Below are 19,617 nucleotides of genomic sequence, written 5' to 3' on the forward strand. Positions count from 1 at the left end.
AGCTTATACATAAATCCGGCACTGGTAGGGCTCAAACCCACGCCCCTGAGATTAAGAGTCTCAGACTCTACCGACTGAGCTACGGTCAAGGGTAGAATAGGCCAATGAGATTGGGTAGGCCAATGGTCTTATTTGGTACAAGGCAGCTCCCCATATTTCTAAAGGGGTTAAGCTCAGAGTTGTGTGTTGGAGCCGCACATTGGACAAAAGATTTCTGCCTTGCAGGAGGGGTTGGACTACATGACCCTCATGCATAGGAGACAGCCCTTAGGGACTGAGGTCCCTTTGCCCCCCTCCCCATAAAATATTTGAGAGGGGGGGCAAAGTTGGTGGACATTCAAATGGTGTGCATGTGCTACATCATATGACTGATTTTATGGGGTGGGCCTTAGCTTTATGTTCTTCCCTCCGTGTAAACATTTTTATAGGGATACATTAAATTTGACAAAAGTACCGTAAGTGTTTAGTTCTCTGATGCTTGCATTATGGACCCCCCAAGACCTTCAAAAATCTTGAATTTCGAATTTTTTTGAATTTGAGTCCCAACGATTTCCAAATTTGGGACATGTATCTTCAGAATGCACACGCCACAAAATCTGAGCAACATGCACACCAGGAATTGCGTATATTACCTTCATTCTATATTTGTGGTGGCGAACATACAGCTTACTCTGGCACCAATTCAGTTGCAGAAGCCTTTTAGCAGGCAAAGCCAAGTTGCTTACAGAAGGTACTCAAGTAACAGCAATAAGTTTTGAACAAAACTTGTGTCAGTGAAATTTGCTGACTTCCAACGGGAAACATTGTTACCTCCAAAATGAATACTTTCAGCACACATAGACAAATAAACACATCTAACTACCAAAAACCTGTGTAGCTTTGATATGGACATAGAGTTGTAGCGTCACATGCAATTTCAGGGTGAAACTAGGCTTCATTTCACCCAGGTCAAAGACCCAGTATGGCACCCACTTTGCGCATTTGCATACACACGAATACAGGATGGGGGCCTCAATGGCGCCTCTCTGGAGGCTTCACCTGGGTAAAAACCTACTAGCTCTCTTCCCGCCTCCCCACCCCCGGTAGCTAGGGCACTGATGTGGGGCTGGGTGATACCAGCTTTTCAACACCACAATGTATTGCCACCCAAACATTGTGATATAGTGGTAAAGGTAAAGGGACCCCTGACTGTTAGGTCCAGTCGTGGCCGACTCTGGGGTTGCGGCGCTCATCTCGCTTTATTGGCCGATGGAGCCGGCATACAGCTTCCAGGTCATGTGGCCAGCATGACTAAGCTGCTTCTGGCGAACCAGAGCAGCGCACGGAAACGCCGTTTACCTTCCCGCCGGAGCAGTACCTATTTATCTACTTGCACTTTGATGTGCTTTCAAACTGCTAGGTTGGCAGGAGCAGGGACCGAGCAACGGGAGCTCACCCCATCGCAGGATTCGAACCGCCGACCTTCAGATTGGCAAGCCCTAGGCTCTGTGGTTTGACCCACAGTGCCACCCGCGTCCCTTGGTTCAAATGCCAATTCACCCTCTTGATATACAGTGGTACCTTGGTTCTCGAACATAATCTGTTCTGGAAGTCCACTCAACTTCCGAAACGTTTGAAAACCAAGGCGCAGCTTCCTATTGGTTGCAGGAGCTTCCTGCATGCAAGTGGAAGCCGTGTCGGATGTTCAGCTTCCGAAAAGCATTCGAAAACTGGAACACCTACTTCCGGGTTTTCAGCATCCGGGAGCCGATTTGTTCGTCAACTAAGCCAACACTGTATAGTGTTACATTGCGATATTGAAAAGTGGCCCCCGTGGCAGTTTATTTCCTAAAAAAAGGTCAATAACCATGGTTGGCCCTTTGGTCGGCCCTCACGGCCCTTCACTTCATCAAATTTGGCCCTTTTTGAAAAAAGTTTGGACACCACTGTAATTCTTTACTTTGTCATCGCAGTTGTGTTTCTTCCTGTTTAGAATGCACCATTTCATATTTTTAAAAGAATATGTAAAGAGGTAGAGCCATCACCATTACAAGTATTCTCAAGCCAATCCTGCTAGTGTTTTTAATTGTTTGCAATTGTCTTTCAAATATTGTATAAATTTACCCCAGTCTTTTTGGAAAGCTTGATCGCGCTGGTTTCAGATTTTCCCGGTCAGCTTCGCCAGCTCTGCATATTCCATCCTCTTCGTCTGCCGCTCTTCAGTTGTTGGTAGTTACTGTTGCTTCCACTTCTGGGCTAACAAAGTCCTTGCTGCATCAAGGTTTTTTGGGGGGAGGGGGGTTAAGAAAATGATTCCCAGGATTATCAACACTGAATGAATAGGAATCGGTTAAAACACTCAGATCATGAAATTACATCAATACATATTTAGGACAGCATCTAACCCGTTTTTTGAGCCTCAAAGTTGTCAAATTGTCATTTTCACCATAGTAATGAGAGTTACCTGTTTTAGCATGTAATATTATTTCTATGTTTAGATGCATTTCTCTTGCCTAACGCGTTAACAGCTGCAATAATTCAACACACGTTAACCACTTGGTAAGAGCCTTTATTTATTGAGGAAAGCTATGATCACATGTACTACAGTCAAACCTCGGTTGTCGAACGTAATCCATTCCGGAAGACCATTCGACTTCCGAAACGTTCGTCAACCGAAAACTGAAAGTGGAAGCCTCAATACAATAGAGAAATTCAAAATGGAAGCCGCGTAGCATGTTCGGCTTCTGAAAACCGTTCAAAAACCACAGGAGTTACTTCCGGGTTTTCAGCGTTCGGGAACGGAAACGTTCCAAAATGGAGGCGTTCGGGAACCAAGGTTTGACTGTAACCATTTTCCTGACAGCTTGTGGTACTATAAAGAAGAACAAATTCATTATGGTGTATGCTTTTGTGGCCTGGAGCCTACTTCATCACATATATAATATACACAGTGTATATCATAGAAGATCTCTGGAAATCTGCATGGCATTTGTCATGTGGTAAAGTGGAATGTGGCAGCTTTAATTTAAGAAATGACTCTTTAGGTATTTGTATACTCTTTAGGTATTTAGGTATTCCAGCTGAACTATTTAAAATTTTAAAAGATGATGCTGTTAAGGTGCTACACTCAATATGCCAGCAAGTTTGGAAAACTCAGCAGTGGCCAGAAGATTGGAGAAGATCAGTCTACATCCCAATCCCAAAGAAGGGCAGTGCCAAAGAATGCTCCAACTATCGCACAATTGCACTAATTTCTCACGCTAGCAAGGTTATGCTTAAAATTCTACAAGGAAGGCTCAAGCAGTATGTGGACCGAGAACTCCCAGAAGTGCAAGCTGGATTTAGAAGAGGCAGAGGAACCAGAGACCAAATTGCAAACATGCGCTGGAATATGGAGAAAGCTAGAGAGTTCCAGAAAGACATTTACTTCTGCTTCATTGACTATGCAAAAGCCTTTGACTGTGTCGACCATGGCAAACTATGGCAAGTTCTTAAAGAAATGGGAGTGCCTGATCACCTCATCTGTCTCCTGAGAAATCTCTATGTGGGACAAGAAGCTACAGTTAGAACTGGATATGGAACAACTGACTGGTTCAAAATTGGGAAAGGAGTACGACAAGGCTGCATTTTGTCTCCCTGCTTATTTAACTTATATGCAGAATTCATCATGCGAAAGGCTGGGCTGGATGAATCCCTAGCCGGAATTAAGATTGCCGGAAGAAATATCAACAACCTCAGATATGCAGATGACACAACCTTGATGGCAGAAAGTGAAGAGGAATTAAAGAATCTTTTATTGAGGGTGAAAGAGGAGAGTGCAAAATATGGTCTGAAGCTCAACATCAAAAAAAACGAAGATCATGGCTACTGGTCCCATCACCTCCTGGCAAATAGAAGGGGAAGAAATGGAGGCAGTGAGAGATTTTACTTTCTTGGGCTCCATGATCACTGCAGATGGTGACAGCAGCCACGAAATTAAAAGACGCCTGCTTCTTGGGAGAAGGGCAATGACAGGCCTAGACAGCATCTTGAGAAGTAGAGACATCACCTTGCCAACAAAGGTCCGTATAGTTAAAGCTATGGTTTTCCCAGTAGTGATGTATGGAAGTGAGAGCTGGACCATAAAGAAGGCTGATCGCCGAAGAATTGATGCTTTTGAATTATGGTGCTGGAGGAGACTCTTGAGAGTCCCATGGACTGCAAGAAGATCAAACCTCTCCATTCTGAAGGAAATCAGCCCTGAGTGCTCACTGGAAGGACAGATTGTGAAGCTGAGGCTCCAGTACTTTGGCCACCTCATGAGAAGAGAAGACTCCCTGGAGAAGACCCTGATGTTGGGAAAGATGGAGGGCACAAGGAGAAGGGGGCGACAGAGGACGAGATGGTTGGATAGTGTTTTCGAGGTTACCAGCATGAGTCTGACCAAGCTGCGGGGGGCAGTGGAGGACAGGAGTGCCTGGCGTTCTCTGGTCCATGGGGTCACGAAGAGTCGGACACGACTAAACGACTAAACAACAACAACAACAACATAATGCCTTTCATGTAACATCCCAAGGTGGCTACAACATAAAAAATACAACAATCCACTAAGCAGGTGAAGAAATTGAATCAGGGTTCAGTAGCAATCTTTTTTTTTTTTAATAATTTTTTATTCGTTTTTCAAGCACATAATAGAGACAGAACAAGACATACAGAAGAAAAACAAAAAAACAGAACACAAGCGAAAACATAAATCAATATAACTTTAAGATCATGATTTCATACCCTTCTTTCTATTGACTTCCCCATACCTCCCCATCCCTGCATCCTTGTTTAATGCTTCTTTAGCAACCCTTTAGTCAATTATCTTAATTCCCTTTCATTAAATTTCCTTAATTTTTTAGTTACTGCTGCAATTCTCTGACTCTTACCCCCTGACATCTTAACATCCCTCAATTTTGCAATAGTTTTTAAGATATATTTTAAATTTCTTCCAGTCCTCTTCCACCGTCTCCTTCCCCTGGTTGTGGATTCTGCCCGTCATCTCAGCCAGTCCCATATAGTCCATCACCTTTGTTTGCCATTCTTCCAGAGTGGGTAGTTCTTGCGTCTTCCAATACTTTGCCAGTAGAATTCTTGCTGCTGTGGTCGCATACACAGGGTTCAGTAGCAATCTTGATACTGTTCTGTCATCTCAAAAGTGTAAGGTAAAGCTAAGGCTTTTATTTGCTATGTGAGACAGAAATTATTCACAGTCTCTTGCTTGGGGGCATTAAAATTATCTTATTTTTATGCGGCAACTTAATCATCTTCCTTTAAAAAAAATATCCTCTGTAACATGTCCTACACAAATACATTTATTATTAAAGATGTGCATAAAATATAGGGCAAAGTTAAATACTTTCATGTCTCACTCAAATCAGTGGAGCTTAACCTAGCTGCATATCCCACACACTTAACTGGGAGCAAGTCCCATTGAACTCAGAGGGGCTTACTTCTGAGTAAACATGGATTGCGCTGTTGCTTAATGTTGCCTGGATCAGGTCCAGGGAGTTTTGTATGAAAAAGGTAAAAAAAAAATTGTTTATGTTAACGTAGGAACTTTTTTTTTATTTAAGCAGGAATAAGTAAGAGGTAATGAATTTTTTTTTATAATTTATGTTTGAATGATGCATTTCCCAATTCATATATATATTATTATTATTGTTATTATTATTTATTAAATTTGTATACCGTCCTGTACCCGCAGGTCTCAGGGTGGTTCAAATATAAAAATCATCACTTACTTGAATATAGATCTACTTGTAAAATGGCTTTCTTGCTTTCTACCTTAACACTAACAAAATTTGCAAGTAAATCCACAAATTTCAGGTGGGTATGGCTGCCGTTGAATGCGAGCTTAGTAGGGAGTCAGTCCTGTTGAGGTCTAATTCTACGTGAATATGCTCAGTAGTGCTGCACAAGAGCATTTATGACACCACTATCCTGTCTGCTTATTTCTCTTATGCTGTAATTCTGTGCACACTTTCCTGGGAGTAAGCCACATGTTTGAACACTGTGCTCCTTACTTCTGAGTGAACGTGCATAGGATTCTGCTGCTTGTATTCACACACTGTTCAAAATGGTCCAATTCCACCCATACAGCTCTGCAGTTCTTGATGCAAAGGAGTGCATGCAATTCACGAAGTGGCTAAGTGGCTAATTTTTAAAATAAAAACACCCCCCCCAAAAAATTTTTTTTTTGAAGACTGACAAATTTATTATGACATAAGGTTATATGGACCCGGGTGGCGCTGTGGGTTAAACCACAGAGCCTAGGACTTGCTGATCAGAAGGTCAGCGGTTCGAATCCCCATGATGGGGTGAGCTCCCGTTGCTCAGTCCCTGCTCCTGCCAACCTAGCAGTTTGAAAGCACGTCAAAGTGCAAGTAGATAAATAGGTACCCCTCTGGCAGGAAGGTAAACGGCGTTTCCGTGCACTGCTCTGGTTCGCCAGAAGTGGCTTAGTCATGCTGGTCACATGACCCGGAAGCTGTACGCCGGCTCCCTCGGCCAATAAAGTGAGATGAGAGCCGCAACCCCAGAGTCGGCCACGACTGGACCTAATGGTCAGGGGTCCCTTTACCTTTAAGGCTATATCACAATAAATTTGTTAGTTTCCGTTGCCTTAACATTCCATCGTTGTAACTGCAATAGACTTAATCCAACTATTCCTCTGGAATTATTTTTCAGTAACCTTTGTTTCTTCGGGATTTTCCCTTGATTTTTAGGAGCAAAGGTTAATTCATTCTTCATAGAACTACGTTGACTTATCAGCATATCAGAAAGCATCTTCCAGGGTACCAGAGACAACAACCCGAGCATCCACTGTATATCATTGATCTTATTCAATGCTTGGTGTAGCTAAATAGGTTTCAAATCCAGTTAGGAATATCCCAAGTGTTCTTTGCCCAGTGTGGTTAGGAGCAAGAAATTGGTTTGAATCCATGTGGTATATTATCATAAGGTATAGCATTATCTCTAGGGTATTTTGCCACTGGTTCTTTTTAAATTCGTTTTAGTTACTATTTCACAAATTCCATTTCAGTAATCACACAGAACATCGGTATAAACAGCAGCAATTGAAGTACAACATCTTTAGAGCTAGACAGAGCCTTAGCAGTCTAGAACAGTATCTCCAGAGGTATATAATCTACTCATTTCATCCTGACACCCATGGTCATAGATCTCTCAAAAAGAGAACTTGGAGGAATTGCCACTGGTTTCAGTGTCACAAAGTTCAACACACTGGCCCAAATCCAAGACAAGTTAGTCTCACTAAAGCCCATTGAAATTAATGGGGCAGAAACTAGCTGCAACTAAGTTGGCCTGTTGAATTCAGTGGAAGATAAGCACAAATAATTTTGTCCTGATTTGGACCACTATTTATTTTAAATGTGATTTGTTAGCATGGTACAATTCCTCCCAACATAATCCATTGATCTGCTAAAATGAGGATGCTGAAATCACCATCTTCTCATAATGAAGTATTGTGTGCTGTAGATTGACTCAGCCAGATGTAATTGGTTCTCTCTTGATATTTAATATATCTCGTCCGTTTTCTAAGGGGCTCTTACCTTGTGAATCTTCTTGCCAGACAAATTGCAACTTGGAGATACAAACAGTACTGTCCTGTCCTGGTAGGGATTATAGAAGACTTCTATTATGTTGAAATGCCATTACTGGATTGAATAGAGGAACTTGCACATCAATGTAACAACCACCTTTTTTCTCTTCTTGTGAGCTATTATGCCACTGTCCTCTATTTTTAAACACTATTGTATTACACCTATGCTCCTTGTGGTTCCTTTGTGATATTTCTCCTTTACTAACTTTAATTATTCACCCATGTTCACTTGCTTCCCCAAATTTAAAAATAATTATTTCATTACGTTTACACAAAAAGACTCAAATCCTTTTTTCCAAGAGGCTCTCCGAAATATACCCGAAATCTTTATGGCAGTGCGTTATAGACTATTGATATGTAAACTGTTGCTCCTCTGGAACAAAAGGACAACTGGTATGGTAGGAGCTCTGGAGTATTGTAGCCATAACCCACTGACCTATGGTCCAAAGGCCACAAATCAATCTAAGCCCCATTGAATTTAAAGGAGCTTCATCTCAGAAAAGTGGTCATAGGAGATCCACAAGTCTTTCTGACTAGAAATGAATAGAATTTTGCTGCAGAAGGTCTTATTCCTGGCCTGCAAAGTTTAGAACGCATATTCTATGTTTTATGGATGTCTTGCATTTTATAAAGCTGAGTCAGCTAGTTTGAATAGTTCCTGATAGTCACTCACCCAAGATTGAGCAGGAGCTTTGTGGCTAAATGGAGCTTTCAACCCAGACTTCCTGGACCTAGTCCAATATTCCGTCCACTACACTGCATGTCCACCTGCGGTAATGCTAATACAGTAGTGCTCTGTGGGTTAAACCACAGAGCCTAGGACTTGCCGATCAGAAGGTCGGCGGTTCGAATCCCTGTGACGGGGTGAGCTCCCATTGCTCGGTCCCTGCTCCTGCCAACCTAGCAGTTCGAAAGCACATCAAAGTGCAAGTAGATAAATAGGTACCACTCCGGCGGGAAGGTAAACGATGTTTCCGTGCACTGCTCTGGTTCACCAGAAGCAGCTTAGTCATGCTGGCCACATGACCCGGAAGCTGTACGCCGGCTCCCTCAGCCAGTAAAGCAAGATGAGCGCTGCAACCCCAGAGTCGGTCACGACTGGACCTAATGGTCAGGGGTCCCTTTACCTTTATGTTTAAGGTGATAATACATTAGGGCTGGCCAATATTTGGTTTTCAGCATTCGTGATATATCACCAGCTAAACTGAAATAAGAATGGAGCTATGGAGAGCCATTGGCTGGCTGCATGGTTTTTCCTGCATTGTGATTTTTGCTGGCGCCTGCTCTTGTGATTTGCTTCCCAGAGCATGAGGCCAGGGAGAACTGAGCTATCACAGTTAAACGGGGCTGCGGAAATCAGACAGACCTCAGCGGAACATTCAAAATGGAAGTGTGGTACTCAAATCAGAAGCGTAACACTCAAAACAGAGCATGTTCAGCTTCCGAAAATAGATCGCAAACTGGAACGTTTACTTCTGGGTTTGCACTGTTTGGGTTCCAAGGTGTTTGAGTACCAAGGTGTTTGAGAACCGGGGTACCACTGTATTTGTAAGGTAGAACAAAGGAGATGAAAATTAATTAAATGCAAATGAGGATTCAGGTTAGTCACTGCTCTGTGATTTATGATACAGTTACAGCCTAGTTTTCTGTGCTTAGTTATCCACCTTTGCTTTAAAATACAATTTTAATTTGAAGACTCCTTGGTGTTGCTCTTTCAAGAGATCTCTTGCTAGAGATCAAGAATAGCCACTGAGTTGTTTTATCTCCTGCTCTCTGGGACGTGCAATTACTCCCTGTGATAGAAGAAACAAAGGCAGTCATATTACTGTTGCTGGCTGTGCTGAAGGAAGGAATGCAATTAGTTATCTTTACTTAGCGGTGCGAGAAAGAAAAATAGCTGAGTTTTTCCTAGTGGAGTGAAGAAAAACATTTACTGAAAAAGCAGACTTTGAACTGACAGGTTAATCAATTACAAAGTGTTAAGGGACCTAATTGCACGGTTAATTCTATGAGAGTTTAAGGAATTTTTTACAATCACTTTGGACCAGATTTCAAACTTTGCTTCAGCATTTTACTATTTAAGATTTATGGGGAATATTCACCCTAAATTCTTCTACCGTGGAGTGTGTTTTCTTCCAGTTGTAAGAGATCGAATACTTAGCCAGATAAACTCAAAAATATCTTAGTAATTGTATTATCTTGCATATCCTTGTTATCTCACTGGATTCAGGTACAAAAATACTTTGTCTCACATTGCCACAATGTAAATATATTCATTGTGCTAACCAAAGTCACTCTAATGTGGGTCCTTAGTTACTGTGGACATGTAAATAAACATTTCTTCCCCTTGGAACATTCTTTCACACCAAACACATTTCATGTTGCTGACATGTCCTTGGAAAAAATGACATGAAATTTAAGGGAAGGGGTGTATGAAATGATGGTTGATCTTCTCAACAGGAAAAAAAAGGGGTTGGTAAACCTGTGGCTTTCTAGATGTTGTTTTAAAAAATGCATTGTTTTAATTAAAAAATGAAAGAAACACCATATAAAGTATAGGCGCCGTTCAGGTTTATTGGCAAAGGTAGGACTTTCTGGTATATGAAAAAGGAGTAACTAATGTTGTAAACAAAAATTTGCCCTTTTCCCTTATGGGGTATTCAAGAGCCCATATAGAGTCCTTACATAGGTTCCCTATTGGTAGGAGAAAATAACAGAGGCCAACCAGAGAATACTGAGAAGCAAAGCAGCTAGTAGCTTGATCTTTATTGATCTGTTGCAACAGGGTGCTCCCGTCACCCGCAGGAGAGAGGAGGGACCCAGAAAAATGGCATGCAACGCCTTATAAAGACTTTTGAAATTGCCACCCTGTAGATCAAGACCACCCCCAGTAACATCATACATCACAGGAGGGGTGTAACCTAAGACCACCCCTCAGATACATCATACCTACATCACAAAAAAGGCGGTCATAAAACAGAAATTTGAGTGTTGTTTTTCTCCTGTCATTGTTTATCTCCTGTCTGGCAGGTTACTTGAATGGATTGCCTGGGTAGCCTATTAATACTTAATACTTAGTTCCTGGGCCATGTCACAGGCTTACACCCTATTCAAACACAGACATATCCTTAAGACAGGATTTGTGAAGGAAAAGACAATGGGGAGGCTTTTCCACTTTGACCTTGCAGAGAAAACATTTGCTCAGTTTAGGAATCAAAATGGCTTCAGGTCGGTCTTCCTGTGCTGATCTATGTACGTGTGGTTATGAACATTACCATATATCTAAGACCTCAAAATTCCTATTACAATAAGAACGTATTCTAATAGTCTGTACTTCTAGTACAATATGAAGATTAGCAGAGGTTCGTCACACCCTAAGGTCTTGCTTGTGTTTTATGTGTTTTGGACATAGTAGTTTCAGCTGCAATATTGCAATGCTTGGAATGAAACCACAGTCTCTTGTTTTCCTTCGACACCCCCCACCCACCTTGTGGGTCCATTGTTTGGAGCCAATGGAGGCCAGCCAGGACTGTCTGACTCTGAGGCAGCTGGGGCTATATTGGAATTTTCAGCTGAGGAAGTAACAAAACATGTGAACATGACCTGAAAGTTTAAAAATGCAGGGCATATATATAATCTCTGTTGTTTATGAGAGGCATAATTAGGCCCAACAATGAGGTTGCCCACAGGTGACTCCTAAATGAACTTCTGGGCAAAACTTAAGATAAAGAGAAATCTTGTGTACCAGAATTTCAGGGGGCATAGACTATGTGGGGCTAAAACAGAGGAGTAGAACTTATGTTTTAACCTGGTTGGTTCTGTCCTCCCAAAGCAAAAGGTGGCCTGTTTCTTAGAGCAGAAGGTGATAAATTATTCTGTTTCCTATCGAATTGTCTCCCCACGTTCCGACTCGCTATTTCCTTTCTCCACAGCAGAGCAGCATCACTGAAAATGACCTCCAGTGGGGGGGGGGGGAAGCATTTGTGTGTGTGGCCCACTTCAGGTTCTCCTTCTGTAGGAAGGACGCGGGTGACACTGTGGTCTAAACCACTGAGCCTCTTGGACTTGCCGATCGGAAGTTTGGCAGTTTGAATGACGGGGTTTGAGTGACGGGGTGAGCTCCTGTTACCCTGTCCCAGCTCCTGCCAACCTAGCAGTTCAAAAGCATACCAGTGCAAGTAGATAAATAGGTACCACTGTGGCGGGAAGGTAAACAGCGTTTCCGGGCACTCTGGTTTCCGTCACAGTGTTCCATTGCGCCAGAAGCGGTTTAGTCCTGCTGGCCACATGACTTGGAAAGCTTTCTGTGGACAATCGCCGGCTCCCTCAGCCTCCCTCAGCTGCAACCCCATAGATGCCTTTGACTGGGCTTAACCATCCAGGGGTCCTTTACCTTTGCCTTTTTTACCTCTCCTTCTGTGTAAAACCAGTACACACGTGGAGAGAGTGGGAATGAGCAACTTAGCTCAGTTACCCTCCACGAGTTGGAGAACAAACTTCTGAAGTGGGAGGGAACTCATGAAAGCTCTGTGCACAGTTTAGATATGGGTTCTGAATACTATAGGAAGCCTCCACAACCACAGGAGCGTCGTCCTGTTAACGGAAAAATCCGAGGGCTCCCTTGGACAAAAACGAAGACACCAACCAGGATAACTTGGAGCAAAACAGCAGCCTGTAGGCTTGGCCTTTATTGGAAACTGTCGCGACAGGACTCCCACCCGCAACAAGATGAAGCAAAATGGAAGCCCAGAACAAAAGAAGACCCCAACTTTTATTAATTTCTAATCCCCCAAACTACACCCCTAAGACTACATCACAACTACATCACAAAAAGGAAGGGTTGAGGGAGGAGTTGTGGTGGTAACCTGAGTGTCCTGTCACCTGGCTGGTCCCTCCTTTCCCCCCTCCCCATGAGTACTTTCCAGGTGACGAAGGGGAGCTTGCAGTTTCCTGCCAGCAGAGGGAAGAGCTGATCATTGTCCTTTGTTCCAGTCCATGCTGAATCCACTCTCATATGCAAGTTCTTTGTGATCTTGATGGTCTTCTGTCTAGGACCATCAGGGTTTGCATAGCAACTGGGCAGGGCCTCCTGTGTATGTGCTGGTATGCTCAAGGGCCTGTATCAAACCTTCCCCATTTTGTAGTCCTTCCTTCATGGAGTAAAATAAAAGTGGAACAGTGCAGATCCGATGTATGGTTCATTTCCTATGAATTTATAATAGAAGTGTAGCGTATGTAGTGTGTGAGAGTGAGTGAGTGAGTGAGTGAGTGAGTGAGTGAGTGTGTGTGTGTGAAGTTTGTACAAACTGAATGATTGGGGGGGTTCCTGCAACAGTTCCCCCTCCCCCACTTCAGAGGTTTCCACTGCAACTCTGTATGTTCATGTTTTGGCTTTACACATAAGTAGACCTCCTGAAGAGGGCTTGTATGGTCCCCATATGTTTTCCTGCAAATATACACAAATCACAGTTATATTGCATCAAGTTGTCCTTTTCTGGATAGCTCAGTTGGCCAGAGCATGGTGATGATCATGCCTAAGGTTGCAAGTTTGATCCCCGTAACGGACACCTGCATCTTCCTGCATTGCAGGGGGCTGAACTAGATGATCCTCAGGGGTCCCTTCCAGCCCTACAGCTCTATGATTCTACCCCATAATGCAGTGCATTTGTTCAGAGAACAGATCTAACTCAGCTGGCATCAGCAACTCAGCTGGCATTCATGCAACTTCACTTGATACTTCACCAAGCTAATCTAGTATGATGCTCTTATGCCAGCTAATCTAATATTTCAAGTCAGAGTTTTTTAAGTACTGATAAAAAAATTTGCAATTTCAGCTAGTGGTGAATGTCAGATCATTGTGTCTGGGTTTGCTTTTTTACAAAAGTGGGTGACTTCTCATTATAAGAAACTGCCCGTAAGACTGGTTGATAACATCTGTATTATGCTATAATATAGCATCTGTATTAAGGCCGAATAGAAGTGTGTGAACTGTGAGTCAGTAGTACTTGGCTTTTTAACTATGCTGGCTGCTGAAAGCTTGTTGATCTTACGGTCTTAATGCTGGGTGGTCCTGCAAAAGCTGCAGTTAAACAGTGTAACTAAAGGGAGTGCCCCCTGGCTGAAAAGACCATGAGTAGGTCACCATTTTGCTTGCACTTGGCCTTGAGATGTTATTCCCCCCCTTTCTTCTAGCAAATACTGCTTCACTCCCGTGCAAATGCTTCCAAGGTGATATTACTTATTACCGACGGCTATTCCAACGGAGGAGACCCCAGGCCCATTGCAGCGTCCTTGCGTGAATTTGGAGTCGAGATCTTCACGTTTGGGATATGGCAAGGCAACATCCGGGAGCTGAATGACATGGCGTCTCACCCGAAGGAGGAACATTGCTACTTGCTTCATAGTTTCGCAGAGTTTGAAGCTTTGGCTCGCAGAGCCCTCCATGAAGGTACTTGCCTTCCAGTTGAATTTTGATAAAATGGAACATATTCCACTCCACGTGGAATACTTTCATGGCATTCAGAAATATTGTCTTCACACTGAACTTCTGTTATTTATTTGAATTCTACATTGATCAGGAAATGCTGATCAAATAGTTGATCAACTAAAAATTCAGGCCCTGAAGGAAACCATCCTTTTAGATACACAAATGCAGTAATGCTAAACCCAATCATACAGAAAACAAGCGTGAGGCCTGTGAATGCTATGACACGCATTCTGAGCATAAGATTCACCTTAACTCTGGGGTGGCTAGCTCTTTTTTTGGGTCAGACAATTAAGCATCCCTCTGAGGACCACATGCTAGCAACAGGTGTGAGCAGTTCACATTTATGCACGTGTAGAAGCCACTTGCCAGATGAAGTGAAGCTGCTGTGATACCTCACAGGGAAGTGGGTCACTGTTGCTTACTGGGAGGGGGAAGGAGTGGGGCGCGAGGGGCTGGGGAGGTCGATGTAGTGCAAAGATGCTGGCAGGGACACCAAATTGTCTCTGCTAGTGGATTTATATGCCACCTACACTCTTTCCGAGCACAATTCCAAGTGTTGGTGCTGACTTTTAAAGCCCTAAACAGCCTCGGCCCAGTATACCTGAAGGAGCGTCTCTACCCCCATCATTCAGGCCGGACACTGAGGTCCAGCTCCGAGGCCCTTCTGGCGGTTCCTTCCCTGTGAGAAGTAAGGTTACAGGGAACCAGGCAGAGGGCCTTCTCGGTAGTGGTGCCCGCCCTGTGCAATGCCCTCCCATCAGATGTCAAGGAAATAAACAACTATCTGACTTTTAGAAGACATCTGAAGGCAGCCCTGTTTAGGGAAGCTTTTAATGTTTGATGTTTTATTATTATTATTATTATTATTATTATTATTATTATTATTATTCTGTTGGGAGCTGTCCAGAGTGGCTGGTAAAACCCAGCCAGATGGGTGGGGTATGGATAATATAATTAATAAATAATAATAATAATAATAATAATAATAATAATAATAATAATTATTATTATTATTACTACTACTACTACTACTATTATTACTATTATTATTATTATTATATCCTGGTATGCCCCACGGAGAGCCTCAAGGTCCATAAATAACAACACCCTAGTGGTCCCGGGCCCTAAGGAAGTTAGATTGGCTTCGACCAGAGCCAGGGCCTTTTCAACTCTGGCTCCGGCCTGGTGGAACGCTCTGCCTCATGAGACCAGGGCCCTGCAGGATCTGATTTCTTTCCGCAGGGCCTGTAAGACAGAGTTGTTCCGCCTGGCCTTTGGCTTGCAGCCAATTTGATTCCCTCCCTCCCTCCCTCTCTCTCTCTCTCTTTTTTTTTCTTTCTTTTCCTTCTCCTCCTGCGATGAGGCTACATTTTAATATTTTAATGTTCCATTATTTTAATGTTGTATTTTATTTTTGTTTTTAAGTTTGTAATCATTCATCTTGCTTTTATTATTGCTTGTAAGCCGCTCTGAGCCCGGCCTTGACTGGGGAGGGCGGGGTATAAATAAAAAAATATTATTATTATTATTATTATTATTATTATTATTATTATTATTACTATTATTACTATTATTGCTTCCACCTGTGGAGAAATTAGCATTGCAGCTTCTCGCTGCCTAGTGAGCTACTTCTGTGCACATCACACATTTAGTTCCACTTGCTTTAGCATTCAGGTCTATGTGTGCTCTTGTGTAATTAGCACCTTGAATAATAATTATAATTCAAAAAAACAACGACATCTGTACAGTGCTCACAAGACCAAATACTCTGGGTGGCATACTAATGTCCATAGCTAGGGACAACCGAGGCAATCCTAGTTGCTGCTCCTCCACACGTTTCTTTCAACGTATACAATCATAGAATTGTAGAGTTGGGACGGCCATCTAGCCCAACCCCTGCAGTCCATGAAATGAATTCAAGCCTTTGGGTGCTTTTGGAATCACACAGTCTTGAAATACATTTTATAAAAACAAACACCGAGGGTCTTGGGATTTCCTCTCCGACCACCGAAATCATTATTAAGTCACAACAAACGTTTAGAGCACTGCCTATGATGTTCCTGTTGGGCCACTTGTCTAGAAAGGGCTGATTAACTTGGTAAGATATTCAGAGGGGTGACTCTTTGACTTCCTGTGCAAATTCAAACACTTCATGAATAGTCTATGGACTACTTCAACCTGCAAATGTTATTAAGTACTTTACAGTGTACTGTCTGCCAGGAAATTAATTGCTCTTTGATAAGCTGATATCAAAGTTGATCACACCTTCTAAGAATCAGGCAGTGCTTTCTAAATAATGCTTTGAAACATGAAGCATCTTAAATTGAATCAATTTTGCAAATTGTCAAACCAGACACCCCCAAGAGCCTCAGAATAAGTTTGTGAGTCGAGGACGTGAGGATAAGAAAGACACAAGGACGCCGTATATTAGGTTAATGGGCTAAAAAAAGGCCACAACTTTATTGATTACAGCATGTGAGTGGTATTGGCTTAGGCACTGGATAAAACAACAGAGCGTGACTCCATCCCCTCAGGAAGGGGAGAGTCTATCAGGGGTTAACCACCAGTGGGAGGAGCTTGTTGATGCAAATACAACTAGAAGCTCCCCCTGATGTCACTGGGGGTCGTGCCATGGCCTTGAGAGCCAGTGTGGTGTAGTGGTTAAGGGGGTAGTCTCGTAATCTGGTGAACCGGGTTCGCGTCTCCGCTCCTCCACATGCAGCTGCTGGGTGACCTTGGGCCAGTCACACTTCTTTGAAGTCTCTCAGCCCCCACTCACCTCACAGAGTGTTTGTTGTGGGGGAGGAAGGGAAAGGAGAATGTTAGCCGCTTTGAGACTCCTTAAAGGGAGTGAAAGGCGGGATATCAAATCCAAACTCTCTCCTCTCTCTCCTTAGCCATCAGCAAGGGCGTTGGACAGGATCCACAACTGCCAGATTCCTTTAACGGAATACCCATAAAGTGGAGGGGTAGGCGATGGCCACACCCTGCCCTCCAATACACAAACATATTCCAATGCCTAACCACCAATACCTGAAAAGTTGTGACGATTTGCTGTGAGGTAGGCAAAAAACCAAGTGGCTGGTGCCAATTTGCCAACTGGATAAAAATTCCTACCAGGCCCCTTGGACAACCAAGGCAGCCAACCACAAGTGCAACCACATATGAGCGGCCAAACCCCACCCCCTCAGCTTCCACCTGATTGGTTGGCTGCCAGGGGGCGTGGTGTGGCAGCTGGGACAGCTGACACAGGGGGCCAGGACAACCCCGCCAATGCGGGAAACAGCTTCCGCTTACAACCCATCCCCTCTGGAAGGAGGAGAGGCTATCTAGAATGGAGATGTCATAATTTTATACACCAGCATATGGTGCAACCAAGAACAAGTTATATTTCTGCTCTGATTTTCTGCAGCTTACATATATTTAATTGAGTCTCATGTAGAAGAATTATCCAGTGAGTCGGGTCCTTATAAATCAACATACAGTTGTAGGTGCTTAAGGGCAGAGAAGGGAATGTAGGAATGGATTGTTGCATCACTGGGGAACCAATGAGCTCTTCTCCCCAACCTGCCGCCAAATTTCTCCTTTGTAGCCAATGAAATATTTGCCTCAATAAGGGTTGAGCAAAGAATGTGGATTAAATTCAAAGCAAATCCTTACAGTTCGTTTCAGGTTTTGCACCCCAAGTTAAAATGTTCCTGATTAAAAAACTATTTTCACCATAGTTACAAGTATTATCTCTTAACTCGCTTGTTTGTTTGGAACCCTGTTTCCTTCCCAACTCACCCTCTGTGTGGTTACAGATTTGCCTTCTGGTAGCTACATCCAAGAAGACATATCTTATTGTTCCTACCTTTGCGACGGGAGCGAAAGCTGCTGCGATATCATGGCGAGTTGCAAATGTGGGACTCACACGGGCCAGTTTGAGTGCATCTGTGAAAAAGGATACTATGGCAAAGGGCTGCAACATGAATGTACAGGTCAGTCTCTGTTTTCTTCTTCTTGGGTGCGAATATGACTACAGATATAAGCATGGATTGAGGTGGCCTCTTCTGTTTTGCCGAACCCTTTTGAACAGGCATCTGCAAACTCGGCCCTCCAGATGTTTTGGGACTACAACTCCCATCATCCCTAGGTAACAGGAACGGTTAGGGATGATGGGAATTGTAGTCCCAAAACAGCTGGAGGGCCAAATTTGGGGATGCCTGCTTTTGAAGTTTCAGTGGGGTCTTCTTCACCCAATAGTATGGGCAGCCCCCCTTTTATGTAGGGGTTACGTTCCAAGGGCACCGCACACATCATTGAAATCATGTATAATTGAAACCCATTGAAGAAGCCTGAAAACACCGTGTTCCACCCCACCCTGCCCCCCTTTCGCCCTCTTAGTGACCTTTCAGTGACGTCTTTATGACATTTCCAGGTCACTTCCGACTTCAGTGCGATGTAGCGCCAATATCGAACCCGTGTAAACGGGGGAGGGGGCTGCCCATATAACAAACAGAATGAATGGCCTTATCAGCTGTTCATGTCCAAGGGGTGACGTAAAAGGACTGAGCTTAAAGGGGCTGTTTTAATAAATTCCCCACCTTCTCAGTGCAAAATTCACTAGTTAATTGGCTGTTTGACTGACTGACTGGCTCCAGCTACAGAAGCGAAGGCTGCTTAAGAGACCAGAGACCATCTTGGCTGTGAGTCCTGGGTAACCCAGCCAGATGGGAGGGAAATAAATGAATGAATAAATTATTATTATTATTATTATTATTATTATTATTATTATTAATATCTCTGCCTTGCAGGCCTTTTTCCACCTGGCCTAGGAGGACAGGTGGATGGCTGAACAGATTCATGGGCTGTGGCATTATTTAGGGTGTTTTGTTGTTGTTATTGATATTCATTCATTATTTTTAGATCTTACTATAATTTATGTGGAAATTGTTCCATTGGGTTGCGTACTTTCCGATGCGTTTTATTTACTGTTTGCACATTTTGTGTTTGTTGATTGTGTAAATCTTTTCATGCTGTAATCCACCTTGAGCATGGATTTAACTATGGAAAGGTGGTATACAACTAAAACGATGGTGATGATGTGTTTGACTCAGCCCTGCACCTGTTGCTTAACTGCAACCTCCATCATCCCAAGACATTGCTAGGTCTGGTGCTCTAGTTATCTTTTGCTTGGACTACTGCAATGCGTTATATGTGGGGCTACCTTTGAAGGTGACCTGGAAACTACAACTAATCCAGAATGCAGCAGCTAGATTGGTGACAGAGAGCGGCCGCCGAGACCACATAACACCGGTCTTGAAAGATCTACATTGGCTCCCATTATGTTTCCGAGCACAATTCACAGTGCTGGTGCTGACCTTTAAAGCCCTAAATGGCCTCGGCCCACTATACCTTAAGGAGTGTCTCCACCCCCATCATTCAACCCAGACACTGAGGTCCAGCGCCGAGGGCCTTCTGGTGGTTCCCTCGCTGAGAGAAGCCAAGTTACAGGGAACCAGGC

General features: G+C 43.3%; 1 protein-coding gene across 2 annotated transcripts in view; it reads left to right on the forward strand.

Annotated features, from left to right (window-relative positions):
- Positions 1-19,617, forward strand: part of SVEP1 (sushi, von Willebrand factor type A, EGF and pentraxin domain containing 1) — a 134,382-nt gene that overhangs the window by 2,572 nt on the left and 112,193 nt on the right. For both annotated transcript variants that reach the window (XR_013834308.1, XM_079959037.1), the window contains exons 2-3: positions 13,817-14,072; positions 17,915-18,091. Coding sequence is in view for 1 of the 2 variants with exons in the window: in XM_079959037.1 (XP_079815163.1) it covers positions 13,817-14,072; positions 17,915-18,091 (433 nt within the window). In the remaining variant the exon portion in view is untranslated. The remainder of the gene's footprint in view (positions 1-13,816; positions 14,073-17,914; positions 18,092-19,617) is intronic.

The sequence above is a fragment of the Podarcis cretensis genome, assembly GCF_951804945.1.
Source record: "Podarcis cretensis genome assembly, chromosome: 17".
Classification (NCBI taxonomy): domain Eukaryota; kingdom Metazoa; phylum Chordata; class Lepidosauria; order Squamata; family Lacertidae; genus Podarcis; species Podarcis cretensis.